This window comes from Mesoplodon mirus (genome assembly GCF_964341445.2).
Source record: "Mesoplodon mirus genome assembly, chromosome: 1".
Classification (NCBI taxonomy): Eukaryota; Metazoa; Chordata; class Mammalia; order Artiodactyla; family Ziphiidae; genus Mesoplodon; species Mesoplodon mirus.
This window is the reverse complement of record NC_138976.1, coordinates 25,117,478-25,130,443: the sequence shown is the minus strand read 5'-3', so window position 1 is coordinate 25,130,443 and position 12,966 is coordinate 25,117,478. Positions and strand designations below refer to the sequence as shown.

General features: G+C 49.5%; 1 protein-coding gene across 1 annotated transcript in view; it reads left to right on the top strand.

Annotated features, from left to right (window-relative positions):
• Positions 1-12,966, top strand: part of GABBR2 (gamma-aminobutyric acid type B receptor subunit 2) — a gene marked incomplete at its 5' end in the record, with an annotated part of 369,241 nt that overhangs the window by 287,238 nt on the left and 69,037 nt on the right. The window contains one exon of the mRNA XM_082619674.1: positions 499-631. Within this exon, the coding sequence (XP_082475800.1) occupies positions 499-631 (133 nt within the window). The remainder of the gene's footprint in view (positions 1-498; positions 632-12,966) is intronic.

Genomic DNA, 12,966 nt, shown 5'->3' with positions numbered 1-12,966 from the left:
CCACAATTCCGAGCAGCCCTGAATTCTCACCGGTACGGTCTCTCCTAGACCACTCAGCACGGGAATGTGTGGTGTGGCCATCTCTCCCATCACTGTGGAAGGTTGCTGAACTTAGATTAGAATTCTCTAGATTTGGCTGTCTTCCCAGCCCCAGCCAAAAAAAAAAAACTGTTGACTTAACATCTTTGTGTAAACTAAAAATGAATGGTAGAAGAAGCCGGCAGTACAAGCTGTCCCCAGAGAAGTGATAGGTGAACTTGACTGAGAAGACAGGAAAATCAACAACTAGAAATCGATAGCATCGCGGTCCTATAGTGAGGGGGAAACAGCCCATCAGAGGCAACACAGCCTTGGGGAGGGGGCAGTGAAAGAAACCAGGGTCTCCATTTTTCTCTCCCTCTCTAGCCTTGGTGACAAGATACACATTCAGAAAATATTTGCTGCAGGAGTAGCTAAATTAACAGTTCTGCTAACTATAGTATCTCTTTCTTTCGTCAGGCTGATAAAGATGTCAAGTCCGTATATGAACAACCTTATCATCCTCGGAGGAATGCTCTCCTATGCATCCATCTTTCTCTTTGGCCTGGATGGGTCCTTTGTCTCTGAAAAGACCTTCGAAACTCTTTGCACCGTAAGTCATTCTGCACATTCCAGTGGTTTGTGATACAAGGTTTTCTTGGTGACCACAATCACCAAAAACACAGATACAAACCCAGAACTGCATGAAAATACATGAACAGGCAGCAGACAACTTGTTCAGCCATTCAAACCGTTCAACAGGGCAGTGTGGTATAGCTTTCAGACCAGAATGGACTTAAGTATTGCCTGTAAAATTAAGATCGTGGATTTAACAGGCTGTTGCTAGAAGACAGCCCACTGAGAATGATTGAATAACCTAGAAAAGCAAGGGAGAAAAATGCCCACCCAGGCACTGTGCCTGGGGTCAGAGTCAGGGCTGTGTAAGAAGGAACAAGGCTAACCATCAACCTTGACAGCCATCACAGAATATAAGGAGAGATGTTTGTGTGGATGACTTTGAGTTGCACAGAAAAGATCGTTCTCCTTATTCTCTATTTAACAGCAGTGTTTCTCAACCCTTTTTTTGCTAATTGCCCCCATAAGGAGCCTTTTTAGGCTCTTTTTTTCTACTTATTCCTTCTTGAAATTTCAATACCAAAGATATACTGTATTTCTGTTTATGTACTGTATATATACCTATAGTTTCTATATAAAAGAGTAATATTTTTTCAGATTCAAGAACCAGTGTTGTCCCCCTTGGGCACTATATCACCCCCGTTGAAAATGCATATATTCAAGGAAGCCCAAAACAGTGTAATTTATTTACTATATTTTAGCAATGTTATTTTGAAAATTAATTAACGTGTTTAGAAATGTCGTTGCCTAGTTATTGTTGTTATTAGTTGTTTTTCTTCTTAAGGAGTTTGTACATTAGCAGTTAGCAATTGTGTAGAACTCAGTTGAAAGTATCATTGGCTTACTTTTTAGGATGAGGATGGCCAGTTGGGATTTATTTCTGGACATTACTGTGATCTCTCAAAACTGAGTTAGACATGCAGTAATTCATCCAATTCCCCGCCTGGAGGACCAGAGCTAAAAGGGATGGTCAAAGGATCAGTGTTGACCAGATTAATCCAAAAGCAACTCTTTTGTTGTTGCTGTTTTCTATTAAGGTGTTAAGAGCAATGTACGCCCTTTTTTGGAAAGCAGTCTCTTTTAGATTATATTTGGGGCTCTATAGTCTCAGTGTCGCCCACTACTGGACGATCCTAAAGTAAAGGTTGTCAGTGAGGATTAAACAAGTGGAGGACCCCTTAAATGTGCTGCAGGTCACCACCCACACCTTGGACTTTCAGGACCGCATGGGGTCTGTCAACTTAAAAAAAATGCGCAACGTGAGAATCGTGAGTTACGTTTTATTTGGGACAAAATGAGGACTATAGCCCAGGAGACAGCATCTCAGATAGCTCTGAGAAACTGCTCCAAAGAGGCAGCGGGGAAGGTCAGTATAGATGTGATTTTGGTGAAGGGGGGGAGTACGTGCAATCAAGCACAGACTTTTTGCAGAAGGTCACTGCTAGTCACGAGGAGCAGACGTCACCATGACGGATTTTAGTGCTTTTCTAGATACGAGGAGATATAAGAATTGGACTCATAAAATTGGCTCCTAAAAATATCTAACTATCTGAAGACCTGTTCTGCCAGTCCTTCCCAGAGCACAGAGGGCCTCGTTCCTGCTGTCCACCCTGAGCTCCTCTCAGGGGGTGTTGAAAGTCAGCAGCTGCAGCAGCCCATGATTTAATCCTTGTGGAGGTCGATGGCAAGTGCCAGTCTGCAGTTGACAGATCCCCAGACTCTGGGACAGCCCGTGGACTGGAGGGAGGTCCCTGGAGCACGTGGTGTTGCTCCCCTGATTCCTGCAGATGATGATATCGGACTGACTCTTGTTAATAGCCAGCTTCAGCATGAATTGTCAAGCAAATGAGATGTCCCCAGAACTCGTACTTTGTTTGAAAGGTTCCACTTGAGGAGTTCATGGTCAAGTCCCCAATACCCCAGGGGGTCCCTGGGGTGCTCAGGCATCCTTCCTCTCGGGGGTGGACCTGGAGGGCAGTCAGGCCCCACGTGCTCCGGAGCTCACCTGATTCAAGCTTCCTACCCAGAGTTTTTTATTCTGCCCCATTTCACTCTGCCCTTCTGGGGATTAAGGAGGTGAAGTCGAGTCACAAGTCCCCCACGTGCCTGGCATCAGAGTGCTGGAGTCAGCTTGCCAAGAAGCTGAGCCGTTCAAAAGTCCCTGTGGGTCTGGGTTAGCAGTTTGTGCCCTCAGAAGTGTGACCCTCTGGCACAAGGATGGTGACCGCAGCTTGTGTCTTGCTCACTAGAGATGGTGTGAAGCGCATGAGGTCCCCTTCAGTTCTGCATCAGCATGACTTCTGTGCCCTGTGGGGCCTTGTGAGCTCATGGGTGCCATGTGTGTCTGTGGTCAGCTTTCCTGGGCAGTAGTGTGGCCCGAGGGAGGGGCTGCTCCCAAGGCACCCTGAAGAAGCTAAGCGAGGGGTTTCCTTCTTCCCTCTGTCCCTGGGGACGCCCTCCCCAAGTTTGAGGAGACCATGACAACGGCAATAATGAAAATGGTTCCAGGGGCCGGTTTGGTGACTTCTCATTTACATGGCACTATGATCTTTTGGTGGCTCCCCGAGAGCTGAGGGGCCCATCTTGATCTCCTGGCCGAGAATCACAGGGGCAGAGCTCCACTTGGGTCCCTCCCGGCTCCTTGTCGCCGGCTCCTGCCACCTGGGAATGCATCCACTGGCCCGAGGTCCAGTCTTGGGTGCAGAGACATGAGGCCCAGCCCTTGGAGAGTCTCTCCCTCCCAGAAGGGAGTTCCTGCCATCTCACCATGCTCCCGAGCCAAAGGCCGTCAGAGCACAGGTGCTTCCTGGAGTTTGCCCCGAATCCTACAGACACCGGGTGACGCAGGCTAGGGAGCCCAAACGAGGACATCCCCACACCCGGGTGTTTTCTCTTAATGAAGGCTGACATTCTGTTCTGGGAGTCGCGCTCATTTGCGTGAGGGGAAGGTTGTCCTGGGAAGCCTGGCAAGGCAGTATGAATAAATCATAAAGAGCTTTACAAATCAGCATTAGCTGGAACATGAGGGCTCTGAAGATGTTAGGGCCTGGTTCTCCCCACCCTGAGGATTCATTTATTTGCAGTCAGAGCTGTTTCAGAGGCTCTGCAAGGGGAAGCCCACATTCGTGACTGTGGGGAAAAGGCATAGATTAACTAGTGTGGATTGAATTGGGTCAGCACAAATGTGTGCATGGCTAGGACCAGGGTCACTTATTTAATCATCCCCAATATTGCTCAGGAAGGGGAACCAAAAGCTCTTAAATTTAGAGCCTAAGTGTACCCCAATGGGTGCAATTTGGGTTGTCCTCCACCTGCTATTCCAGAGGGGTTGGCTCCTTTGTTTCACTTGGTGCCTTGGATTGTGTTCTTTCTGGGCCTAGGAGGCCCCCAGTGCAGTGAACACAGGTCTTCAACAGCCTAGGTTTGACTCTCGCCACCTACACATACTACCTCTGGACTGTGGAAGTAACTTAGCCTCTCTGGGCCTCAGTTTTGTTGTCTGTGAAATGAGCACAAAAAATCCCTATGCAGGACTGTGGTGTGGGCTAAATGAGACAATTCAGAGGAGCCGCCTGGAATGTAAGGCAAGTAACAGGGGAGTGGGCAACTTTCTCCCTGCCACGGTATAATCTCCTGGTGTCCCACACTGTTTCTGTAGGAAATCTTACAGGACAAGGGACAAGGTGGATCACGAAGCCAGCTGCAGATGTGGAGCAAGAGAAGGCACAGTTCAGTCTGTTCTGCTGCCATATGAATGCCACTTTTTTCCCTTTTAGTTTTCAATATAGAAACTAAACAGTGATAAACAGTAAACACCACCTCAGGAAGAAACCTGTGACGATCACGGGATTATGCCTCTCTAGGGGCTGTGCCTCTGCTCAGAAGGGCCGTTATAACTCAGACAGCAGGGTGGGTACATGTGTGAGCATGTGTACACACACTCACACACACACACAGAGCTAGGGAAGCAGTCACACTCAGTTCCCATCCCCCGCTCCCTCTGACCCTTTCTAGCATCTTCCCAGCCTAGTTCCAGCGAGTCTTGCAAACAGCTCACAGCTACACCGTGCTGTCTCCCTGGACACTGAGTGGGTAGTGTAATCACCATAGCAACATGGCCCCTGTGGGCACGAAGCTGCCTATGAGGACAGTGCTGGGCGTGGGCCAGAGCCCCCATGCCAGGGGGATGGGAGGGCCCTCACACTCACTTTACGCAGCTCAGGAATCCCGGCCCCTGGCAGCCCAGAGAGGAAGCGAGGTGGGTGGGGAAGAGAAAAGGTGCTTGCCTTCCTTGTGGAATCCTAGGCAGAAACCCCCGCACGAGCGTGGAGGGGTAAGAAGGGACTCTGCAGTGAGGACGAGAAGACTCAGGTGGGCCTTTGATCCAGTGCAGGTCTCAACAGCTCCAGGGGCGTTCAGGGCATTCCTGGGCGTGGAGGTGGTCAGCAGTGCCGTGTGAGCTCCCCAAGCCTGTGCCCTCATAAAATTCAGCGTTCTCTGCTGTGATTTACCTTGGGCCAGCCGCCAGGTGCAGCCTTTGCTTCAAATCCCCATAACCACCTGACAAGGCAGGGTTCACTGTCCCCGCTTCACAGGAGAGAAAACCGAAACTCTGTCACACATGGCTAGGTGGCAGGACCAAAGTATGGAACTAGCTCTGTCGTACTATAAAGATGTCTGGGGCTTCCCTGGTGGCGCAGTGGTTGAGAGTCCGCCTGCTGATGCAGGGGACACAGGTTCGTGCCCCGGTCTGGGAGGATCCCACATGCCGCGGAGTGGCTGGGCCCATGAGCCATGGCCGCTGAGCCTGCGCGTCCGGAGCCTGTGCTCCGCAACGGGAGAGGCCACAACAGTGAGAGGCCCGCGTACCAAAAAAAAAAAAAGATGTCTGAGACATTTCATTCATTTTTTAAAGAAATATTTTGATTTTTTTGTTAGCTGGTTTATACCAGGAAAAACAGGTCAACTAAATTCTTAGGAATGTGGGCAATATTTATCTCAACCAAAATTTTTGTCTGTTCAGATTTTTTTAAATTGGAATATACAGTCGTCCCTTGGTATCCGCAGGGGACTGGTTACAGGAAACCCCACAGATACCAAAATCTGAGGATCTCCAAGTCCCTTATATAAAATGATATAATATTTGCATAGGTTATAAGCAATCCTTCCATATACTTTAAATCATCTCTAGATTACTCATAATACCTAATACAATGCAAATGCTATGTAAATAGTTGTAAATCCAATGTAAATGCTATGTAAATAGTTGCTGGTGTGGCAAATTCAAGTTTTGGGTTTTGGAACTTTCTGGAATCTTTTAAAAAATATTTTCAATTTGCTCCCCGTTGGTTGAATCCGTAGATGTGGAACCCACAGAAACGGAGACCTACTGTAATTCACATACCATAAAATTCACCCTGTTAAGGTGTATAATTCAGTCATTTTAGTATATTTATTCATTCATTTTTGATACATCCCCAAAGTATATCATAGTGCCTGGCATATAAGAGAATTTCAGTCAGAATACTTGCATTCAAATCCTTAGCTACACTACTTCCCTGCTGTGTGACTTGAAGTTAGTTAACATCTCTGAGCTTTAGTTTACTCCTCTGTAAAATGGGCATACTCGTAGGTTTGTGAGGGTTAAATGAGATAGTGCATGTAAAGCACTTAGTGCCTGCCACATAACAAGATTCAGTAAATGCTAGCCATTATCATTATGAATGAATGAATGAATGAGTGAATGATGGGACTATGTCTGAATAACTGTGTTCATCTCTGGACACAGCTAAGAGAGATACTAATAAAGCAGAGCAAACTTGGCATGAAGAAGAGGCTGGAAGACTGGGGTTGATGCTGGTTGATTGCGTGTAGGTATGTCCATGGCAACTTCCAGCTTTACATGTCCTTGCTCTGCTAGATCTGGGTCGGGGACAGACTCAGGGCCTAAGTCAAAGCCAAGCTGCTGTACCTCAGCCACCTTGAGTGCTGAAAGAGGCCTCAGGGCAGGCTGCGAGGGAGGTAAGAATGACACAGGTGGGATCTCTTGGACGTGAGTCCAGGAATCTGATATGAGAACTAGGAGAAGCCAGTTCAGCCCAGGGTTGCTCTGATGGCAGCACCGAGGAGCATGGCTCAGCTTCATCTCCCAGCTGCCTCCACTTGCTGAGATTCCTGACTCCTTTATTTATTTTTTTACCTTTTATTAGAGTACATATACACATACACATTTCATAAGCATATAGCTCAATGAATTTTCGTAAACTGGATTCAGCTGTGAATCCAGATCAAGAAACAGGCCATTACCAGCATCCCAGAAGCCCTTCCTACTGGCTTCCAGTTACTATCTGCAGCCCCCTCCCAAGAGTAACCACCGCCCTGACTTCTGCCCACACAGACAGTGCTGCTCAAAGGGCACGTGAATCACCTGGAGATCCTGGTGAACGCAGATTTCGGCTCAGTAGGTCTGGGGTGGCCGGAGGTGCCGCAGCTCTAACAAGCTCCGAGGTGATGCTGATGCTGCATCCACAGACCACACTTAGAGTAGTGAGGTCAAGATTAGAACCCATGCTTATTTTTGAGTTTGTCTCTTGGAGACTGATGATATAAGGAAATGGAAGCACCAGAAACCCTGTCCCGTGAGAATCAGCAAGGCCTGTTTGGGCCAGTTAAGAAAGGCGATCCTAGCCCTCCACCCTGGAATCTCAGGAAGCAGGGCCATCCCATCACAGGATGGAGTGCTGGGTTCTGGATCCTGAAGCATGCTCTCAGCCACCCACCCTGCTCACAAGAGGTATATGAATGAGCTCCGGATAGGCAGCAGCTGGGAAGGGATGGAATAGTGGGGGTCTGGATACTGAATTTGGAAGCACAACGTCCTCTTCCAGCCCTCTTCCAGCCCTCCCAGAGATGCTAGGATCTTATAACTCTGACTCAAAAGGCAAAGGCTACCTGGGAACACCCAACTGGCCTCCCAGTAAGTTCAAGAGTGGTAGGAATTAGTGATGTTTTCAAGTAAAAGGCCATAAATGTCTGTGATATTTTTTTGCTTGGCGATTTTTTTTTTCTTTGAGACAGTTGAGAGATAATCTGATGTAAAAATGTGGTTTGGGGGCTATTTCAGCATGTGATCCCATGTTGTTGTGGCTGGCTATATGGTAAAGTGCTTTGTGATTTCAGAAGGTAGCCGGAAAGCTGGCCCAGGGGCTGCCCACAGGGTTTGATGGTGACCTTTCCTGGCAGATTTAGATCAACTTAGGGATGTGGCTGAAGGAACTGGTGTTGGCAAGGCCTGTTTGGGCCAGTTAGGGTCCGGACAGGCCACAGCCTCCCCACCCCCATCTCCTTTGTTCTTAGCCATCCAGGGTCTTCAGTTGTGAAGGGCTCCCTAGACCTCTGGCTTGCAGAGGAGGGGGCTGAGGAGGGTGCCAGGGGTGCCCCAGACCCTCCAGCAAATGTACAGATGATGTCCCCCCATCCCACACACCCTCATGTGGATTACTGCAAGCCCCAGCCCTTGTCTTATAATTCATTCATGTGGTAACATTTCCCAGGTACCTACTATGTGTGCGGGTCTGCAGGCACAGAGCTGGACACAGATCACTGCCCTTGGGGAGTTACCGTAGATGGGAAGATGTAGTTAAACAAATAACTCCCATTCGGTGTGTTGTATGCTCTGATGGAGACAGGCCTAGGGGATGGAGTGGAGGGACCAATCAGGGAAGGCTTAGAATTGTCGACCCCTCAGAAGGAGCTGCAGTTATTAATGGAAGTCCTGAAAGATGCCTCCTATTTGCTCACAGAGTTCCTAGCAGCTGCAGTCTCAGTGGCACATCCATCTCTCCTTCTGATTCCAGTGGTGGAATGGCTGGAAGAAGGACCTCAGTCCTTGTCTTCTTTGAAGAAAGAATTCAGCAAAGAGACCAAGATTGTGAAATAGAGACTGTTTATTAGAAGCAATGTACGTGTGGAAGAGCACACAGGCGAACTTGGAGTGTGTTGTACACAATAGGGGTGGCTTAGGTTGCTTATATGGGGGCAGTTTTCCAGTTGTCTCTGGCCAATCATCTCGCTTGTGCCCATATTTGATCTGACACTGGGTCCTTCCTGGTGTGCCCACACATCTCTCAGCCAAGATGGATTCCAGCACAAAGGTTTCTCGGAGGTTGGCAGGACATATTACGGGCCGGCACTTCCTCCCTCCTTTCGTCCCTCCCCTAGACTGAGGACCCCTTCTGTGCATGTGCCAGACTGGGAAATCCTACTGATCACAAGAATGAAGACGTTGTGATCACTTTGCCTTTCACCTAATCCGGGCCCAATGCTCCAGCTGGTCTCTTATCTTGAAGTATCAGCAGGAGACCAGTTGCAGCTGCTCAGCCTGGGGCCTATACACCTCCTACCTCACTTCCTCTCCTGCCTCCACACCCACTCATCCACACCTTCAGTCCACAGAGCTGCATGGAGGTGCACATCAGCCCTCTCCCCAGCACACACTCACACCCCCTACTACCACTGCCCATCTCGAGCATGCTGTGCTTCCAGAAAGCTCCCTAACCTCCAGTCACTGAGGTACCTGCGAGGGTTGTGTGGGGAAGGGGAAGAAGGGCCTCCTCCCTGTTTCGTTGCCTGAGCCAAGGCCACCAAGTACGGTTATGCATTTTGTGCACTGCACAAGGGTGTTGGCGTCAGGAGTGGGCGGGAACCGAATATAGCCTGCGATCTGCTCTCTGAGTTGAGTTCTTCAGCTGATAGGGTCTTAAGGAGGTGGGGGCCTTTCAAACGGGCCTTGAAGGGGGGTGCCTGTTGGAAACTCCTCCTCCTAGAGTGGGCGGCTTCCTCTGATTTGCCCCAGATCTCCTAAGATGCCCCACTGGCCCTAACTTGGGTCCCAAAGTACCCTTGTTTGTGCCCAGAATCTCCTGTGGGCCCTTGAATTGTTCCCCCAGAAAGTTTTTGCTGTACTCTAAACTCTAGAAGGCATTTTCTATGCAGATCTTACTTAAAGGACCCTGGGTAAGACAGAGTCTTCTGGAGCTGTTTCTGGAGCACGCTCTTCAGCGGCATATTGCCTTGGGAAACACTCTGAATCTCTTCACCACCTCTCCCTCCAGAAAGACGGGCAGGCCCTGGAGATCCCAGGCTGAAGTCTCGCCGTTCAGCTCCAGACTGTAACGCCTCAGGGTAGGAGGTCTGGGGCTTGCTTTTAGATAGTCTGGGTCTCCCTTGCCTGCCTTCTCACTATTGATCACCTGGGGTGAAGAGTCAGAATGAAACAAAAGGCCCTTTTTCGAACCTTTCTGGACAGCAGGAAAACGGCTCAGCCCCCAACATCCAGCCAGCCGACAAGGCTTCCTCCAACCCAGTCATCATCAGAACAGACCTGCAAGAGAGGCTGTGTGTTCCTCTTCCTGCTGATCCCCAAAAGAGCCGTGAAAGCCCTTCACTCTGGCAAGCAGTCCTTCCCAAAATCAATTGAATGAGCAGCTAAGCAGAATTGTTCCAGGTGTAGATTTTTCTTCCATCTGGAGATGTGCTCTAATTGCTTTTTCCTTTTTCATAGTTCAGACTGCCTAAAATTCATCTTCCCCGTGGTTTCATGTCAGGTTGTTTGCAGAGGGGGCCAGGGGCTTTATGGCTAAGGAGAAAAAAGGAAAGACATTAACATTAGAATAAATGTGTTTAAGACTTTGGGAGAGAGAGTGAAGTAGCTGTTTGTCTTATGTTGATGAGTCAGTAGAGACTTGTATTAGAGGTGATGTAATCATTAGAGAAAACAGAATCATTTGAGTCCTGCAGAACCTTCTAGTTTATTTGGCATCATAGAGCCACCCAGAAGGGAGATACTTGGGATGTCATCAAATGAAACTTCCCTCAGTGCAGGAAGTGCCCCTATAGCACCCTGAAATGGGGTCCTCCAAGCTCTGCTTGAATCCATGGAGTGATGGGGAGCTCACTACCTCCCAGACAGCATATTTCGTTGCGAGGAAGGGACCACTGAGGCCATAAGCTGAGCCTCTTTTGCCATCTAGTTCTCCAGTTCTGTCTGCAGTCTTCCTTTCATGTGCTTGCTCAAGCTCAGCTTGCACATTTTTGGTGACAAAGATCTCATTACCACCTAAGCGGGCCCACCCAGCCCAATCACCCCCTCAGTGCTGGATCCAGAGATTTAAAGGTGGGCAGTGTAGGCCCTGCACCATCTCGTGGGAGAGGCAGGCAAGTAATCAAGTGGACATCACCTCAGAAACATGCATGACCAGCACAGCAGAAACATGCATGAGGACAGAAATCTCAGGGAGGAGGCAGCTGTGACCTCCTTGCAAGCTCTGGGAGGGGCTTCTCAGAGGAGGTGGCCCACGAATATGGATTTTGGAGGACAAATGAGAATCTGTGAAGAGCTCAGAGAGAGGATGGCATTATGAGTGGAGGAAATAACCAGTGCCAGGCCCGCAGCGTGAGCCAGTGTGATGTGTGTGGACGTTTAAGCAGTGTGGAATTGCTTGGGTGTGAAATGCTATGTGGGCAGTGGCTGGAGAGATGTGGGTGGTGGGTGCCACACCCTGCCAAGAATCTGGAGTTTAACCTGCGGGCTCAATGGGGCAGTAAAGGGTTTAAACTCAAGGAGACTTGCTTAGATTTGCACTGGAGAACAGTCCCTCTTGGAGGTGTTTGATGGATGAGCAGCAGGTGAGGAGAGAGGCGGGAGACCAGCTGGAGGCTCCTGCAGTGGTCCAGTGAGCAGTGATAAGAAACTCATGGACAAAAATCAGATATTGATTAAAAACCTCAGCCCTTTACGTACCTTCTTTCATCGCATCCACACAACCACTCCACGAAGTCAGAGGCATTAGTTACCCCCATTTCACAGATGAGGAAACTGAGGCTCAAGGAGGTTACGTGACCTGCCCAGGTTCACGTAGATAGTGGCAAAGCCAGGATTTGAACTCCTGTCAGTCTGGCTCCAGAGTCCCTGCTCGTAATGACTAATCTGGATGACACCACAGGAACAGAGAGGAGGGGTGTACTAACAAGAGACATGGGAGTAAGATGGTCATCAGGCATAGCCCTGGCAGCAAACAGAGCCCACCCCGGTGCTTCACATGGAGAGACTCCAGTGAAGGGACCACCTACAGAGGTATAGGTGGGGTTAAGGAAGAAAATACAGGTGTTGAGGCAACCGCAGGAAGCCCTCACCACTCCTAGGCCTCTTCCTGAGCCCAGAGAGGGCCAGAGCCACGTGAGGAGCCCAGCTGCCACCAGAGACAGCACAGTGGCTGCAGGGAGCACATACCCCGTCTTCTCTCTCCTGGCCCCTCCCATCTCCTGATGGTGCCCTCCATCCAGCCAGAAGCCAGAGGACAAGGGAACCTGGGAGGTGCAGGCATGGGAAGGGCAGAGAACGGGTCTGGGAGTGGTTCAGCAGAAGGAGATGGGCCTGAATAGGAGAGTGAGGGTAGGGGAGGATTCCTGGAGGACTTCCAGGTCCCTAACTTGGGAGACAGGTGGGTAGTGGCACCATCCCTGAGTCGGGAGGAAATGGAGCTACTCAGTGGAAGCGCTGATGGGCTCGTCTCTGGCTCTGGAGTGTGAAGGTTTTATGGGACACCTAAGTGTCACCTAGGTCTCCAGTGACAGTGGCATATGTAGGTCTGGAGCTCAGAAGAGAAATAGGCACAGGGAAAGAGAAAAAGGAATTGTCAGCACAAGGAAAATGGTTGAAGCCTGAGAGTGGGAGTGATAACCCAGGGAGAGCCCTTTTAGGACAAAGAGGGTCGAGGACTGAACCCCAGGGTCCATTTCCATCTTAAAACAATGGTGGGGCTTCCCTGGTGGTGCAGTGGTTAAGAATCCGCCTGCCAATGCAGGGGCACTGGTTCGAGCCCTGGTCCGGGAAGATCCCACATGCCGTGGAGCAACTAAGCCCATGTGCCACAACTGCTGAGCCTGCGCTCTAGAGCCTGTGAGCCACAACTACTGAAGCCAGTGTGCCACAACTACTGAAGCCCGCATGCCTAGAGCCCGTGCTCTGCAACAAGAGAAGCCACCGCAATGAGAAGCCCACGCACCTCAACAAAGAGTAGCCCCCACTCATCGCAATTAGGGAAAGCCTGCGTGCAGCAACGAAGACCAAATGCAGCCAAAAAAAAACAAAAACAAAAACAAAAAAAAAAAACGATGGTGGAGGAGTAGAGAGAGAAATAACACCTCCTTTTGCACAGGGATGACCCTGAGCAGAGGCAGCCAGGGGTGGGTGGTTCTGCTGGTAAGGGTCCCACTCTCCTGCTTTCCAGAGTATTTCTTCTAGTGTTGTTT